We start from the raw sequence: 13,591 nt of genomic DNA, 5'->3' as shown, positions 1-13,591 counted from the left end.
TTAAGCAAAACAAATTCACAAAGTTGCTAAGGAGTACGATTAACAAAAACTTAGAATCTGAAAAAATCAGTAACAGGAAGCATGGAAATGCAGAAATCAGACAATGCGAAAAACAGAAATGCAGAAACCAAATGAAACGCATTCAACCCATCCCTTTTCCGATTGCTTCTCCGTTGCTTGGTGTCAAACAAGCTGTTGAATCCAATAGGAGTCCTCCACACGGTCTTCAGGTGTTGTATGCGCTGCCCGAGCCCCGATCAGCCTGGAAAAACCCTCTCCGGAGCTGACAGACTCTTGCACGCGCGAATTTGGAGCTGGAAAACCGGAGTGCTCGTCTTCGCTTGTCCCGCCACTCTTTGGATGATTTAGGATTGCCACACGAACCTCCGAGAACCCCCCAGAGAAGCGCAGCTTCGGATTGAGCTGAGAATGGCTGGAATTTGCGAAAACAGGGCTTGATGCCGCCGGCGAAACCCCCGCCGTCGCGCCTCCACCGGCCGCCGGAATATACCCAATCAACCGGTTTTAGGTTCCTCAGGGAACAAGGATTGCAATGGAATCGAAATGGGTGAAAACGGGCTCGCCTACACCTACGTCGCGCAGCAGGGTTCTTCCGCGGGACGAAGCACAGTAACGGCGGCCCTGTTCATCGGGTAAGTTCGGGTATTTAATCGGCTGATTAATCAGAGAATCTGAGCCTTTGCTTTTAAATCCAACGGCCGAAATTGATTTAGGCTCTAGGGCAGTCTAGGGTTCTTTAAAAATTCTGAAATTTTGATCAGGCTCGATCTGAGTCATGTCCTCCATGTTGGCTTGATCGGTTTGGCAATTTGACTTGAGTTGACCACGGTTTAGCTCGAGTCGGGTCCGATTTAACCCTAAAATCAATAAAAATCAAATTAATGCCAAAAAATCACCATTAAATCACAAAAATTATACCAAACCTCAAATTATGCAATATGGGACAAATATGGTTAAATCGATTCAATAAATGATCATTTGCATGTAAAAACTCAAGAATAAATCGATTTAAAATTAATAAAATCCCAATTCATCAGGGGACCACCAAGCAATCAGTGTTCGCTAAAACTCTGTAATATATATGTCACATTTGTTATCTCATCAATATAGTTTAAATAATTACACAACTCTTTCATAGCGTGGAGTTGAAGTTTTATGCTATGATTTTTTTTACTTTATTAACTAACATAATTAATTATATAATTTAATTTATCATAATTCTCTCAGAGAAGGAACAAACAATCAGTTATAAATATAAAAGCACAATCAATAAAGAAAGAAGCTATCAAGTGGTAAGAATAGAGAGGACATCATAAATAATTCTATTTTTAATAATTATTTAATTGTAACTTCTATTTTTGTAAATTAAATTATTTACAAGGTAAATATAGCAAAACAAACCAGAAAGATCCACCTCGGATAAAGAAACCCCACTGTATGTAATTTATTCTAAACACCTCGAGACTCCATCACCACTAAATACACAAAACATGAATAGGATTAAATAACAATTAAGACTCTATCAAGAATTAATTATCACAACAAAGTAAATTACCTTCCAACTCATATATACCAATTCCAATCCACATTCTTGTAAATCATAAGTCCCAACCTTATAAAATCAAGTATTCGAGACTATATAATTTCTCAATTTACTTCTTCACAAATGATTTACCTCCTCATAAATGGTCATGAAACCAACTGTATAAAACCGCTAAAGTAACAAATTTCATTTTTTTTTTTTTACAAAAGAGCATTCGAGACTAAAAGAGGGCTTTAAGAAATAACTATAGGCAATGTCCTTTACCGTATCCAGAAGAGAGCCGAGGGGAAGGAATTTCAAAAAATAAATAATAATTATAAAAATAATAAAAAAGATTTTACTGGACATTTTGCAAATTAAACCACAAATTTAAAAAATTACAATTTGATCCCTGATAATTTTCAGTGTGCTCCTAAAAGTTTGCTACTATAACAATATGCTCACTGTACACAAACCAAACATATGCAATCAGATCCTAGCACACAGCAGGGGTAATGACAAAATGTTAGACAGTTTTTTTTTCAAGGTTAAATGGCGTAGCCGTTCAATGAAACGAATCCATAACAAGATAAAAATTCGATCAAAAGAGAGAAAGAATGAAATGGTTTGGCTGTCAGTAACCAATAAATGGATCACAATTCAAAGCAGCAAACTAAGAATCAAAGCATAAGTTTGCAGCTTGCTAAACAAATGATAAACGCAAAAGGGCAACATAACTGATCACACTCTCATTTCTAGGTCAGGGGTGACAGCTTTTCTCTTCAAGTTCTTTGTTGCTTCTGAATTTGTTCCATTAATTTTAATTTCCTCACCTAAGCTTACTTTCTCCACATCATCACCTTCATCTCTGGATTTTGTTTCCCTCTCATTGTCAGTACCTTTCAAACCCAAATTCAAGTCCAAATTAGCTAGGTTGTTATCATCTGCTGAATTTTGGTCCATGTCTGAAGCCTGGAACATAAGAACACTTTATGAATCAGGGTTTTCTTAGCACGTAAACATCAGCAAGAAAAATGCACAGGAAAAGTATGCGACGAACTAAACAAATCAAAAGGAATAAAGATGCACTAAAGCCTATGGAACAGAATTATATTCCAAGCAGAATGCATTTTCATCTTCCAAGCAGAATTAATACCCAAGTCCAGACTGGCAATGGTAATTATTTAAAGCAACTGATACAGGTTGAGTGGTAAATACAAGATAACAATAAACGAAATGCAGTCACATTTTACAAGGGAATTGAATACTACTTTGTTGTAACCCTTGTGCAATGAAACGGTTAAACTATTGCACCCTAGAAGCCACAAATTCATTTAGAAAAAAAACCATTAGGATTATAAAATCCTAGACTGAGGCAGTGCAAGGAACTTGGGAGAACCTTATAAACTAAGGCTATGCTAACTTGGAAAGAAATCTGGAGAGTGTGAAGGAAGTGAAATGAAAGGTGAAAAAAGCAATCATAATTCCTTTCTTATTGTTTACTTAGGTTGATGAAAAGGAGAAAGAAAAGTTTAGGGGGCGTTTGGTTTGAAATTTTTTTTCTATTTTCTGTTTTTCATTTTCTATTTCTGTTTTTTGTTTTCTGATTTAGTTTTTAAAAAACAGAAAATGTGTTTGATATGATATACTGTTTTCTATTTTCTAGAAAAGAAAACTAGAAAATGCGTTTGATTTGTTAATATGAAAAATTATAAATAAAATAATTTTTTTAATAAAAAGACCATCTTATTCATGGAAAAGGAAAAATCATACAAGAAGGGAGCCAAATCTAACCCGACCGTGTGGGACCATGGAGTGGAAAATAAATTAAAATTAATTGATTCGAAGAATTGGATATCTAAATTATAAAAAAATAAAAAGAAAATTTATCAAATAAATAATTATAGTATAATCAAAAAATCAAAAGAGAATCAACATAATTTGATGATAAAAAAAACATTCAAGGGACAAAATACCAAGCAAATCGGATCAAACAGTTTGTTTTTGAGATCTGACCACGAAGACTTCTATCTCACCAACACATTGCTTGCATCGATGGATCAATTCCTGCATTTTGATCTTCTTCCTTGGATGCTTCCTTTCCTGTTCCCATCCCTTCAGGAACAGGACTAGTAAAAAAGGGTTTGTTACTGCCTCGTAACGATTTCGAGGTTGGGTTCTAGTTATTGAATTCCCAAATCTGTTCAAGCTTCTCTATGCTACTCGGATATCCCTCAATGTCGGCGGCTTGAAATCATGGAGAGGATTATCTCAGCGCAGGGCCTCCTTTCACTACGTCCCGCACCGCAAGCTCGCACCTTCCGCCAACCCCTCCGCTGCCGACTCCCCTTCGCTGCCGCCCGTTTCGCCTCGCTGGTCCTTGACTTTAACTCGGAGGAGAGAACTCCATCGCTTCCGAGGCTGAGAGCTACCTTCGACCCCCAAAGGCCGCTCCTTTCCTCTCCGTTTTATGGGAAATAGAAGAAAAGTCTGATTTTTAGCGCTGGTGCCGCGGTTCCCACCGGAGGCGCCGGGTTCATGGAGGCCAAGGCAGAGATGCCTAAGTTGTTGGGGGTCGAAATTGCAACCCTTAAGTCGGTGTAGAAAAGGAGTTATGCGATAAGGTTGCGACGTCGGGGAGAAATTTAGAGGCGTGCGGCGTTACTGTAGCTGCGTTTTCGTGTTTTCTATTTCTCAGCCGCAGTTTTCATTCTCTATAGAAAATGATATTTTGTCATTTTCTGTTTTCTTAGAAAATGACTTATCATTTTTCAGAGAATGAGATTGGAAAACACAAAACAAACAGCAATTTCTAGAAAATAAGAAAATGAAAATGGAAAATGAACCAAACACCCCCTTATCATTTCCTTCAACCATGTTCGCTTGGAAGCAAATTCAAAGGAAAAAAAAATTTACTGGTATATTATTTTGTCTTAAAACTCCAACTTTTCTGTGGCCTAGAAACTCTATCTTGGTTCCCTCATAAAAGGATTAAGTATAAAAATGATCATAGACCTCACAAAGATAAACTAAATGCAACTTTTGAAAAAATTAAAAGGAGTTAATTACCACTTGAAAGAAAAGTAACAATTTGAAAATAATTAATCATGACCGAAACTAGCAAATTTAAAATTAATCACTGTTTGAAATAAAATCTTGAAAATTTAGAAGTAATCAAGACAAAATAATAATAATAATAAGTGAAATAATTAATCACCCAACTAATAACTACAAAAAGATAGATTTATCAAGACAATGTCGACAAGGAAGATTAAGCTTTATTGCCAAAGGCATTAATTATATGATTATGGAAGTATGAGGATGAAATTGTCATTTAATTCTTTCCTCCCCTTACTTTTCTATTAAAATAAACATAGCTTCAGAACATCTTTTTGGGCAATCATTAAGCTTTAAGTATATGGACTGGCTAGAGACTACCTAATCATAATCATCAATGAATAACTATATCAGTGGCGCTGCAAAATGATCATGTATCACTCCACCTTCAACTTGTTCAGGTAAATTAAAAGATACCTTAGTTTTCACACCTCTATTCCAAACATGTTTTTTTAGAAGCATGAGAAATAGGTAAAATGAACATGATCTATGCTCATGTTCACTCCCCTTAGCAACAGGATTTAGATAATCATAGGCACATACTAAATCTTCTAATCCACCTTCAGAAGTTATTACTCCGGACACTATAAGGAAAATTAACCAAGAACGAGACACTATGATGATATCAGAGATCATTACCACCATTGATTCTCCCATTAAAATATCATTCACGTCAGGTTTCATATCAGAAGAAACATTCTGGTTTATCTGTGATGAAGGGTCAACATCACTAGGTTTATATGTTTCATGAAGCTTTTCGGCATCCTCTTGTTTTTGCTCTTCGAGAACCGAAATCTGCATTGTTCAGAAAACACTAATAACCATCCACTAAGAAGTCTTACAGAAGAACAATAATTGAACAGAAAATTAACATCCTTCCTGTGCTAATTTACAAGAAAAGAATTGCAAAAACATAACTGAAGGTTTTCTGAGCAGATATCCTATATCAATATGCTTTGGATTTTTCTTCTTTTTTATTGGGTATTAACTGCTTACCAAATGCAAAAACACAGACAAGATCCAAGAAGCTTGCTCCTAAAGCCATTCTAAGGGTTTATTAGAAATGTTAATTATTTATAAATATTTTTCTCTAAAATCCAATGACAGATTACTAAAAATAATTCACTCATCTATTTCAATCATGTCCAGCCTTCTACACAACCAATGCTATTTTATTCGTGAATGTGGATCAGAGACATGCACACATACTATTACATTATTGAAAATTAGGATTCAGTTTGCTGAGGATGCATATATAAAACCATCTTGAATAGTATCAATGTATAGCTTCAATGAAACTAACAACAAAGAACTAGAGATGCACCCCTAATTAAATTAATAAGAAATCAATTTTGCATATAAAACCAATAAAACATAGTAGAAAGAAGTTATACTAAATGTAAACAAGAGGATATACTCCATAAGATTGCATTTGTAATTGGTAAGCAAACACTGATAGAAAGTAGGTGCTTTTTGTATTATTCTAAAAAAATACTGGAAATATGAAAAATCCCAAATATTGGAAATAGAAAGTGGGAAAATTGAGTACATCATTAGATAGACATGATTGTCTTTCAAGTATCCATATCATACAGATTCTAAATATATTTATAGTAAGATGTCCATAGATTAAGTTAGGTTAGACAATATTCTGATGAACATCTTAATCTACAAACTGTCTAACATAGATGGATTTGATCCTACAGATTGGTTTTATTAAGGGTGGCAAAGTAGGTTAAATTATTCCTATATAGAAATATCAAATCAACCATACTAGATCCATTTTAGAAGATGTTTTGTTCTTGAAGGTACAAATTCTTGTCGTCTGTGGAACAAGTGAATTTGCTAAGTTCCTAGTTCCTTCACAGAAACCATATTTGATCTCAAAGTGTATGTAACTAGTGTACATGAACCACACATTAAAAGGTCCTGTATCTAGCCAAACATCCCAGCAAAACCAGTAAACAAATACTGCTTCAAATTGTGATCTAAGTTTAAGGGTGTAAATTTCATTGTACCACTATATACCTAGATTGAAAAATCTGTGCAGGCTAAACCCTGGACCTAATTTAGGATATATGGCAAGCGGACTTATAGCCTTTAGGGGGTGTTTGGTTGGAGGTTATCGTTGATAATCTTGGTAGGTGATTAACAAAAACCTTGTTTGGTTTAGGAAATCAACAATTCCCGGTAATACATCCCTGCCACATCAACAATTGGGGGGATATAATCTGGAATCGGAAAACCTTGGAAGCGTAAGGTTTTCTATGATTCTAGGGTTAACAAAAAACTTTTCTCAAAATTACCCTCCGCAAGCCGTCGCTGCTTCCCTATCGCGGAGAACAACCAATGTCGTTCGCGCGTCCCCTAGCCACCGAGGAGAACAATCTCATCTTCCCGTCTCCTGAGTTCTCTCGAGACACCCTTGTCTCCTCCCTGAAACAGGTCCCTTTGTCTTCTCCTTTCTGTCACTCTCGAAATAGTAAAGATTTTATATATATATATATATATATATATATATATATATATATAATTTTTTAAATATATCAGATAGTTTTCTGAATCCACCATGACTATATCATATATTTCTTTCACTGTTTCATGAATTAGTATCGCAAAATGTATAAGAGATCTATCGAAAATCCTGCTGGATTTTGGTTGGAGATCGCTGTGCAGTTTTACTGCAAGAAGAGGTGGAGTCTGGATGTCCACAGTGAGAATATTGACGTGAGGAAGGGACCTGTTAAAATTGAGGTCGAGGTTGGTGTAGTTTTTGTCTTTTTAATTGAAAAGTGTAAGTTTGTCCCTGTTTTCTGGACCTATTTCATTAGTTGAATCGTGCTCTGGCTTTTCTGAATGAAGTGGTTCAAAGGGGGCATTACAGACATCTGTTACAATGCCCTGGATCGGAACATAGAGGCAGGGAACAACGATAAGGTGGCTCTGTATTGGGAAGGCAATGAGCCAGGTCAAGATGGGCAACTTACATATGCCCAATTACCGGATCAGGTTTGCCAGGTAGGTTCAGTTCAATCTGTTTCTTAGTTTAAGTTAGTGAAATTGGCAGTTGGCAATGAATCCTCGGTGTCTTTAAGTAGTTGGCCAACTACATAAAGCATGTCATGGTCCACAAAGGGGATGCAGTTGTCATTTACCTGCCCATGTTGATGGAGTTACCAATTGCAATGTTGGCATGTGCTTGCATCGGTGCAGTCCACTCTGTACAGTTATATTACATTCCTCACAAGATTTTCAAGAATTTTGCCGTAAGGAGACGAGACCTAATGGTGTTTTTCCTTTCAGGTTATATTTGTTGGCTTCTCAACTGAATCTCTTGCAGAGAGAATTATTGACTGCAAACCAAAAGTTGTAATATGCTACAATGCAGTGCGTAGAGGAGCCAAAGATATAAATCTCAAGGCAATAGTTGATAATGCTTTGGTTGAATCTGCCAATAACCGAATTGCAGTTGGTAATTATAAAGTTTCTTAATGCCTGTTTATATGTGGAATTAGAGTTATTGCCACTATTAGCAATAGCTTTTTGAAATCCTCAGATATTGTCATCCTCAGATTTGGTGGTTGAGTTGCTGTCTTTGCATTAAAATAAACTAGGTTGTAATGTTGTATTGGTGATGATCATCCGTTTCTGTTTGCAGAAGTGAATAGTTGTTTAAACTTCTTTCTTTCTCAAATTTGTTTTTTTCCCAAAAACTTTCACTAAAAGGTTATCCTTAAAATATACATAAATTTCTTTTAAATTTTAAAAATTATAAATCAATTATATTTATTTATTATATATATTATCAATCTATTATTATCATTAATATTATAAATATCAAATTTATTTAGTTATAAAAGTGTCTATGATTGAACCAAGGGTAATACAGTGTTAAATTAGGTTATAACATTACCTAGGGTTGAACTAAACAATATTAGGTTATGTTTTATTCCTCATAACCTTGATTATGTGATTACCTGATAATCACATAACCAAGGTTATGCATGATAACTTAAACCAAACGCATCCTTAGAGTTTATATAAAGGTTTTCTAATGTCTAAACTTACCTTGACAAACTCTAGAACCAAGTCAAAGGCTTGATAGAAAATTTATTACAATAATAAAACTGCAAGAAGCTATGATTGTCTTAAATGTTTTTTATCTTTAATTTCTATAGATATGCTCTATGACCAGTTTTCTGTTAATAAACTTAATTTATGCAGGTAATGATCATGGTCCTCCTTATCAAGCCATGAAGTCCAAAATATTTGAGATCAGCTACATGGGTCTTATCCTCCATTGAACTCTATGCAAGCATATAGCACTGAAATTATTACTATCATACTAGAAAGATAGTGAGATCAATGACATAGATAAATAATGCAGATGAGAACTCGGTCAACGCCTAAACAGGCAAATTAAGAAGCTGAAAGTTGAAATGACACACCATACAGGTTGATCAAGGTCCGAAACTAGTATAAAACCCGCACTGGACGGGTGTTGTCAACTCACTTCTTTGAGTTGATAGAACGGGGAGAAAACCAGAATAAATTTCTTTACCGGCACGAAATGATCCTTGACCTTAGAGAACAGATCGATAAAATAAAAGCTATACAAAAAACCCCTAAAAGTGGGGGAAATCCAACACCACGACCCAAATCGCACCTAGCCAACAAAATTATCCGTATCTACGAGAAAGAACCAAACTTGAGACATGAATCGAAGTTCACAGTCAATAGAAAGAGGGGAAACGAGAATTACTGCCCGTATCTTGGAAAGAACCCAACTTTACTGCGGGAATCGAACTAGTAATTCAAGGAAGAAAAGAAGCAGTTACCGGCACGTATCGGAACTTCCTCGGCGGGTGTTCCTCCGGTTGGGCAGCGCCGTCGGCGGGCTTGGAGGAGACAGGGGTCCACTTATAGAGGAGAAGGCGGGATCGGGCGACGTTGCCGTTGGCTTTGGCCGCGGAGGAGTTGTTGGGGGTGGCGAGGGTGATCCACCTCTTCTTCCACTTCCTCACCGGTCCGCTGAAGACCGTCGCCGGCCCATAACGGGTTGACGACCGACCCAGACGGGCCCCCACCCCCTCCATTGTGACGTACTGTTTTGTATACGATCGCCGGAACGCGGTTGGGTGGAGCAGTGGGTGAATGCGATGGTTCCGCTTCTTTTCTTCTTACGGCCGCCCGCCGCATTAATTTGACGAAAATAGCGAATAAAAAACGGAAGATCTTGTTACAAGGCCAATGTATCGGAGTCCGTTATGATCGGCCCGTTGAAGTAGATCAATTATTTCTTGTATCAACTTCCTTTTATGAAAAACCTGAACTGCTTTTTCTTTTTTTCAAAAAAGTCGATGGAGCTTCCCATTTTTCAAGAACTTTATAGTAGAATCTTTAATAGATAAAAGTTCTAAAATGCCCAATAAACTTCCTTCCAATCTATCCATTCATTCCACTAGTCATATGACACCAAGTCTTCATTTTATCATTCTTTCTCTGCATTCCAATTCAAGCTCGTCGACCATCTTTCTTTCTCTCTTTTCTATTCTAACAATTTATTAATAATAATAATAATTAAATTTTATCTCATTAGATAAAATCAGTTATATAAATATTTTACATCATTCATTCTATTTTTTATTATATCATCATCTATATTTAAATAATATTTTTTATTTTATCATTACTAACTAAAATTTTTTATCTCCATCTTCCTCGTTGAATGTATATATTTATCATAATTTTATATAATTTAACTGAAATATTTATTAATCATCTAAGTACATATATGTATCATCTTAAATGTATTTTTTAAAATTTTTTCTCAATATACACAACCTCAAATTTCCCCTTTAATATTATTATTTCTTATCATATTCATCCTTGTATCTCTACACATCAACTTTAAAATTTTTTATCTTCTGCTTATATGCTTAACATTTTATAATCCAACATTTTACTTTATATGATATAACAAACCTAACTACCATTTTATAGAACTTCCTCTTTAAATTTTAGATATATTTTACTATCACAAAGAATATTTGACACTATCCTCTATTTTAACAATTCTACTTAATTTCTATGTAAGATATCTCTCTCAAACTCTTCATCCTTTTATAAAAATGATCCTAAATATTTAAAACTAAAAATTCTTAATTATAAATAATTCATTATCTTTTATCTTAATAATTGTCTTACATCTAATATTAATAAATTTAAATTCTATAAATTTTATCATTACACTATTAAGTCTAAAACCTTTCACTTTCACTTCTAATATTTCATGCTAAGATTTGAACTTAGTATTTACTTCTTCACGAGTCTGAATAATATGCTTGATTATTGGAGACGAGGTATTAAGTAGATTACGATTGATTAAGTACTTAAACATTGACAGATGAGAAATCGAAGTGTGTCAAAGTTGTTTAGACACTTGGTAGATGAGAAACCCAAGTGGGTTAAGGTTAATCAGATATTTGATTGCTAGAAAATCCAAGTCAATTAGGTAAACTAGAAACTTGGCACTAGGAAGTCAATTGGTGTTGGCAATGGGAACTTCTAACAGGTTGTGAAGGACTAGATGTTAGACACATGTGTGGAAGTCCGGGTTGGTCAATGGAATACTAGATGCTTAGCAAGGGAGGAAGTTTAATAATGTTAATGATGAACGGATGCTTGACACATTAGGTGTGAAAACTCTAGAGGAGTGAACTCAAGAGTGAAAGTCCTAGAGGAGTGAACTTTAGGTAATGAAAGTTCTAGTGGCGATGTTGCATAGTGGAAGTTTTGGCGATGAGATTAGGCAAGTGAAAGTCTTGGTGGTGAGGCTAGGGAAGTTAAAATATTGGCATGAGGCTAGGCAAGTGAAAGTCCTAGCGATATGGTTGGGCAAGTGGAAGTCCTTGTTATGAGGTTGGGGAATGGGAAGTCCTAGAGGCAGAGGTCGGCTAGATATTGGGCAATGGGTGAAGTCTCAGGGGTGAGGAGTCTCTAGACATAAGAAGTCCTAGTAGGTTAAAGTCAATCTGACACTAGACAAGGTTTAAGTCTTAGTAAGTCTAGGTCAACATATATTATGTGAATGAGGAAGTCTCTTGGCATGTTATGGACTAAACCTTGGGTGAAGTTAAATTCAGAGTGGCAGCCGACTAGAATAGAAATAGTAATCAACTGATGAACACAACACCATAAAAATATGGTATGGTTGAATATGGGATAACTATGTTAGTTTTCTTTATACACGTTTTAAATTTTTTTCAACAAACAAGCAACAAAAGTATAATAATCTAAATTATTACAACACGCACATCAAAAATCACATGAGGATACACATGCATGTAGACATAATCATAGAAATAGACTGCATAAATAAATTATACCCATTGGATAACATGAAGCGGAAATAATATCAACTAGCAACCTTCAGAAAAGTTACCTCTACTCGTATCCATATCAAGATCTCCGTGAGATGACTTCACTAAGTCACATGTTGTATCTCCATTTTAATACTAGTCGAAGGAAGGAGACAAAGTCATCCAAGAGAGAATCCACAGTTCAATTTGGCATCCAACAGCTTAAAGCAACCCGACGATATGAAACGAATAAAACGGAGGTGATGAAGCCACCGTTCAAGGGTCGGAAGGCTCGCTGTCGATGAGGGGCAGCAGGCCTAATGGTGTCAGAGTTCTAACATTAATAATTGCTCGCCGGAATAATAACCTACCTCGGATGATGGTGGTTGGCTGGTGGAGGAGAGGGAGGTCGGATGCTTGGACGGTGATGGCAGGTCGCCGACTGCTACTCCTCTTGGATGGCGACACAAAAGGGAGAGCCCCTTATGGTCGACAACGGTGGCAAGGGGGAGAGGGGGTGGCGGCAAGGAGGAGAAGGAGGAGAGGGAAGCAAAATCTAGCCTTAGGGTTTTCCCAAATCCCTTAGGGTTTTCCCTCTTCCAACTAGATCTATTTGTAAATCTCTAATGAGTTTGATTCACAAATCTAAAATCCATATTCATTAGCCCAAAACTCAAACCAATATCCTTAAGTTTGGTTCAAGATCAAACCATGTTGGTTTAAAACTAAATCACCTTTTAATTAAAATCAAACTAATTTAGTTTATAATTAAATCAAAGATGGTCTACTTCATCTTCAAAAGACATAGCCCATCGCCACTTCCATTTTGATAAAATATCTTTCATATTTGCCCTTCATCTGGTCTAACCAGACTCATTTTCTCTTGATATGACAATCTAATTCTTAAACTCATTTTATGTCTTTTGGATAATATTGTAGTGTGTGTGACCTTGTAGGTTCTCGATTTATATTAATCGTCCATAATAAATCATTAATTATGGATCGATCAAGAGTAACACCAAATAGTAAATTATGATCCTTAATTAATCAAAAAATCACTGTAGGATCTTGTAACGCGCTAGAGGGGGGTGAATAGCCCATTCTTTAATTTTCATTCGTTCGTTTCTATCAAAGTAACTTAGCAGTGGATTAGTAAAGGATTCAGGGACACACGGATTTACTTGGTTCCTACCCCCCAGGGTTAATACGTTTAAGGCCTATGTACGGAAGGCACCCGTCCACTAGTGGTCTCCTTTCCGAAGTTATTCAGAGGCGGAGAAATCCGTCTTACAGTCCAAATATAATAACAATGAATAAAGTAAAGACTGAAAGAAAGTAACTAAACAATTCGCCGATCTAGAAGTCCTGAGCAGAGCGTCGCACACTCCTCCTGAATCTTTCCCGGTTGTAAAAATCTGACTCCGTTCGAGTTTCGAATTACTACTAGATGAGAGGGATGGCTTATAATTGATTGATCTTGTTGTGCACGTTCACCCTTCTTTTATAGTACCTTCAGGTCGACTGGAACCTATCTCAGGTCGACCCCACGTAGACCGCGATCCTCTTTCTC

At 36.1% G+C, this 13,591-nt stretch overlaps 1 protein-coding gene across 1 annotated transcript; it reads right to left on the bottom strand.

The window, feature by feature from the left end:
* Positions 1-2,095: 2,095 nt before the first annotated feature.
* On the bottom strand, positions 2,096-9,833 carry LOC141833847 (uncharacterized). The gene is made up of 3 exons (XM_074721349.1): positions 9,499-9,833; positions 5,300-5,455; positions 2,096-2,515 (listed from the first exon to the last, which is right to left on the bottom strand). Exons 1-3 carry the CDS (start codon positions 9,754-9,756, stop codon positions 2,285-2,287), a joined length of 645 nt encoding a protein of 214 aa, XP_074577450.1. The 5' UTR covers positions 9,757-9,833; the 3' UTR covers positions 2,096-2,284.
* Between the last annotated feature and the right edge of the window lie 3,758 nt (positions 9,834-13,591).

The sequence above is a fragment of the Curcuma longa genome, chromosome 8 (genome assembly GCF_044706935.1).
Source record: "Curcuma longa cultivar G26 ecotype Majalengka, Jawa Barat chromosome 8, ITB_CL_G26_1.1, whole genome shotgun sequence".
NCBI lineage: Eukaryota > Viridiplantae > Streptophyta > Magnoliopsida > Zingiberales > Zingiberaceae > Curcuma > Curcuma longa.
This window is presented reverse-complemented; position numbering and strand designations above follow the sequence as displayed.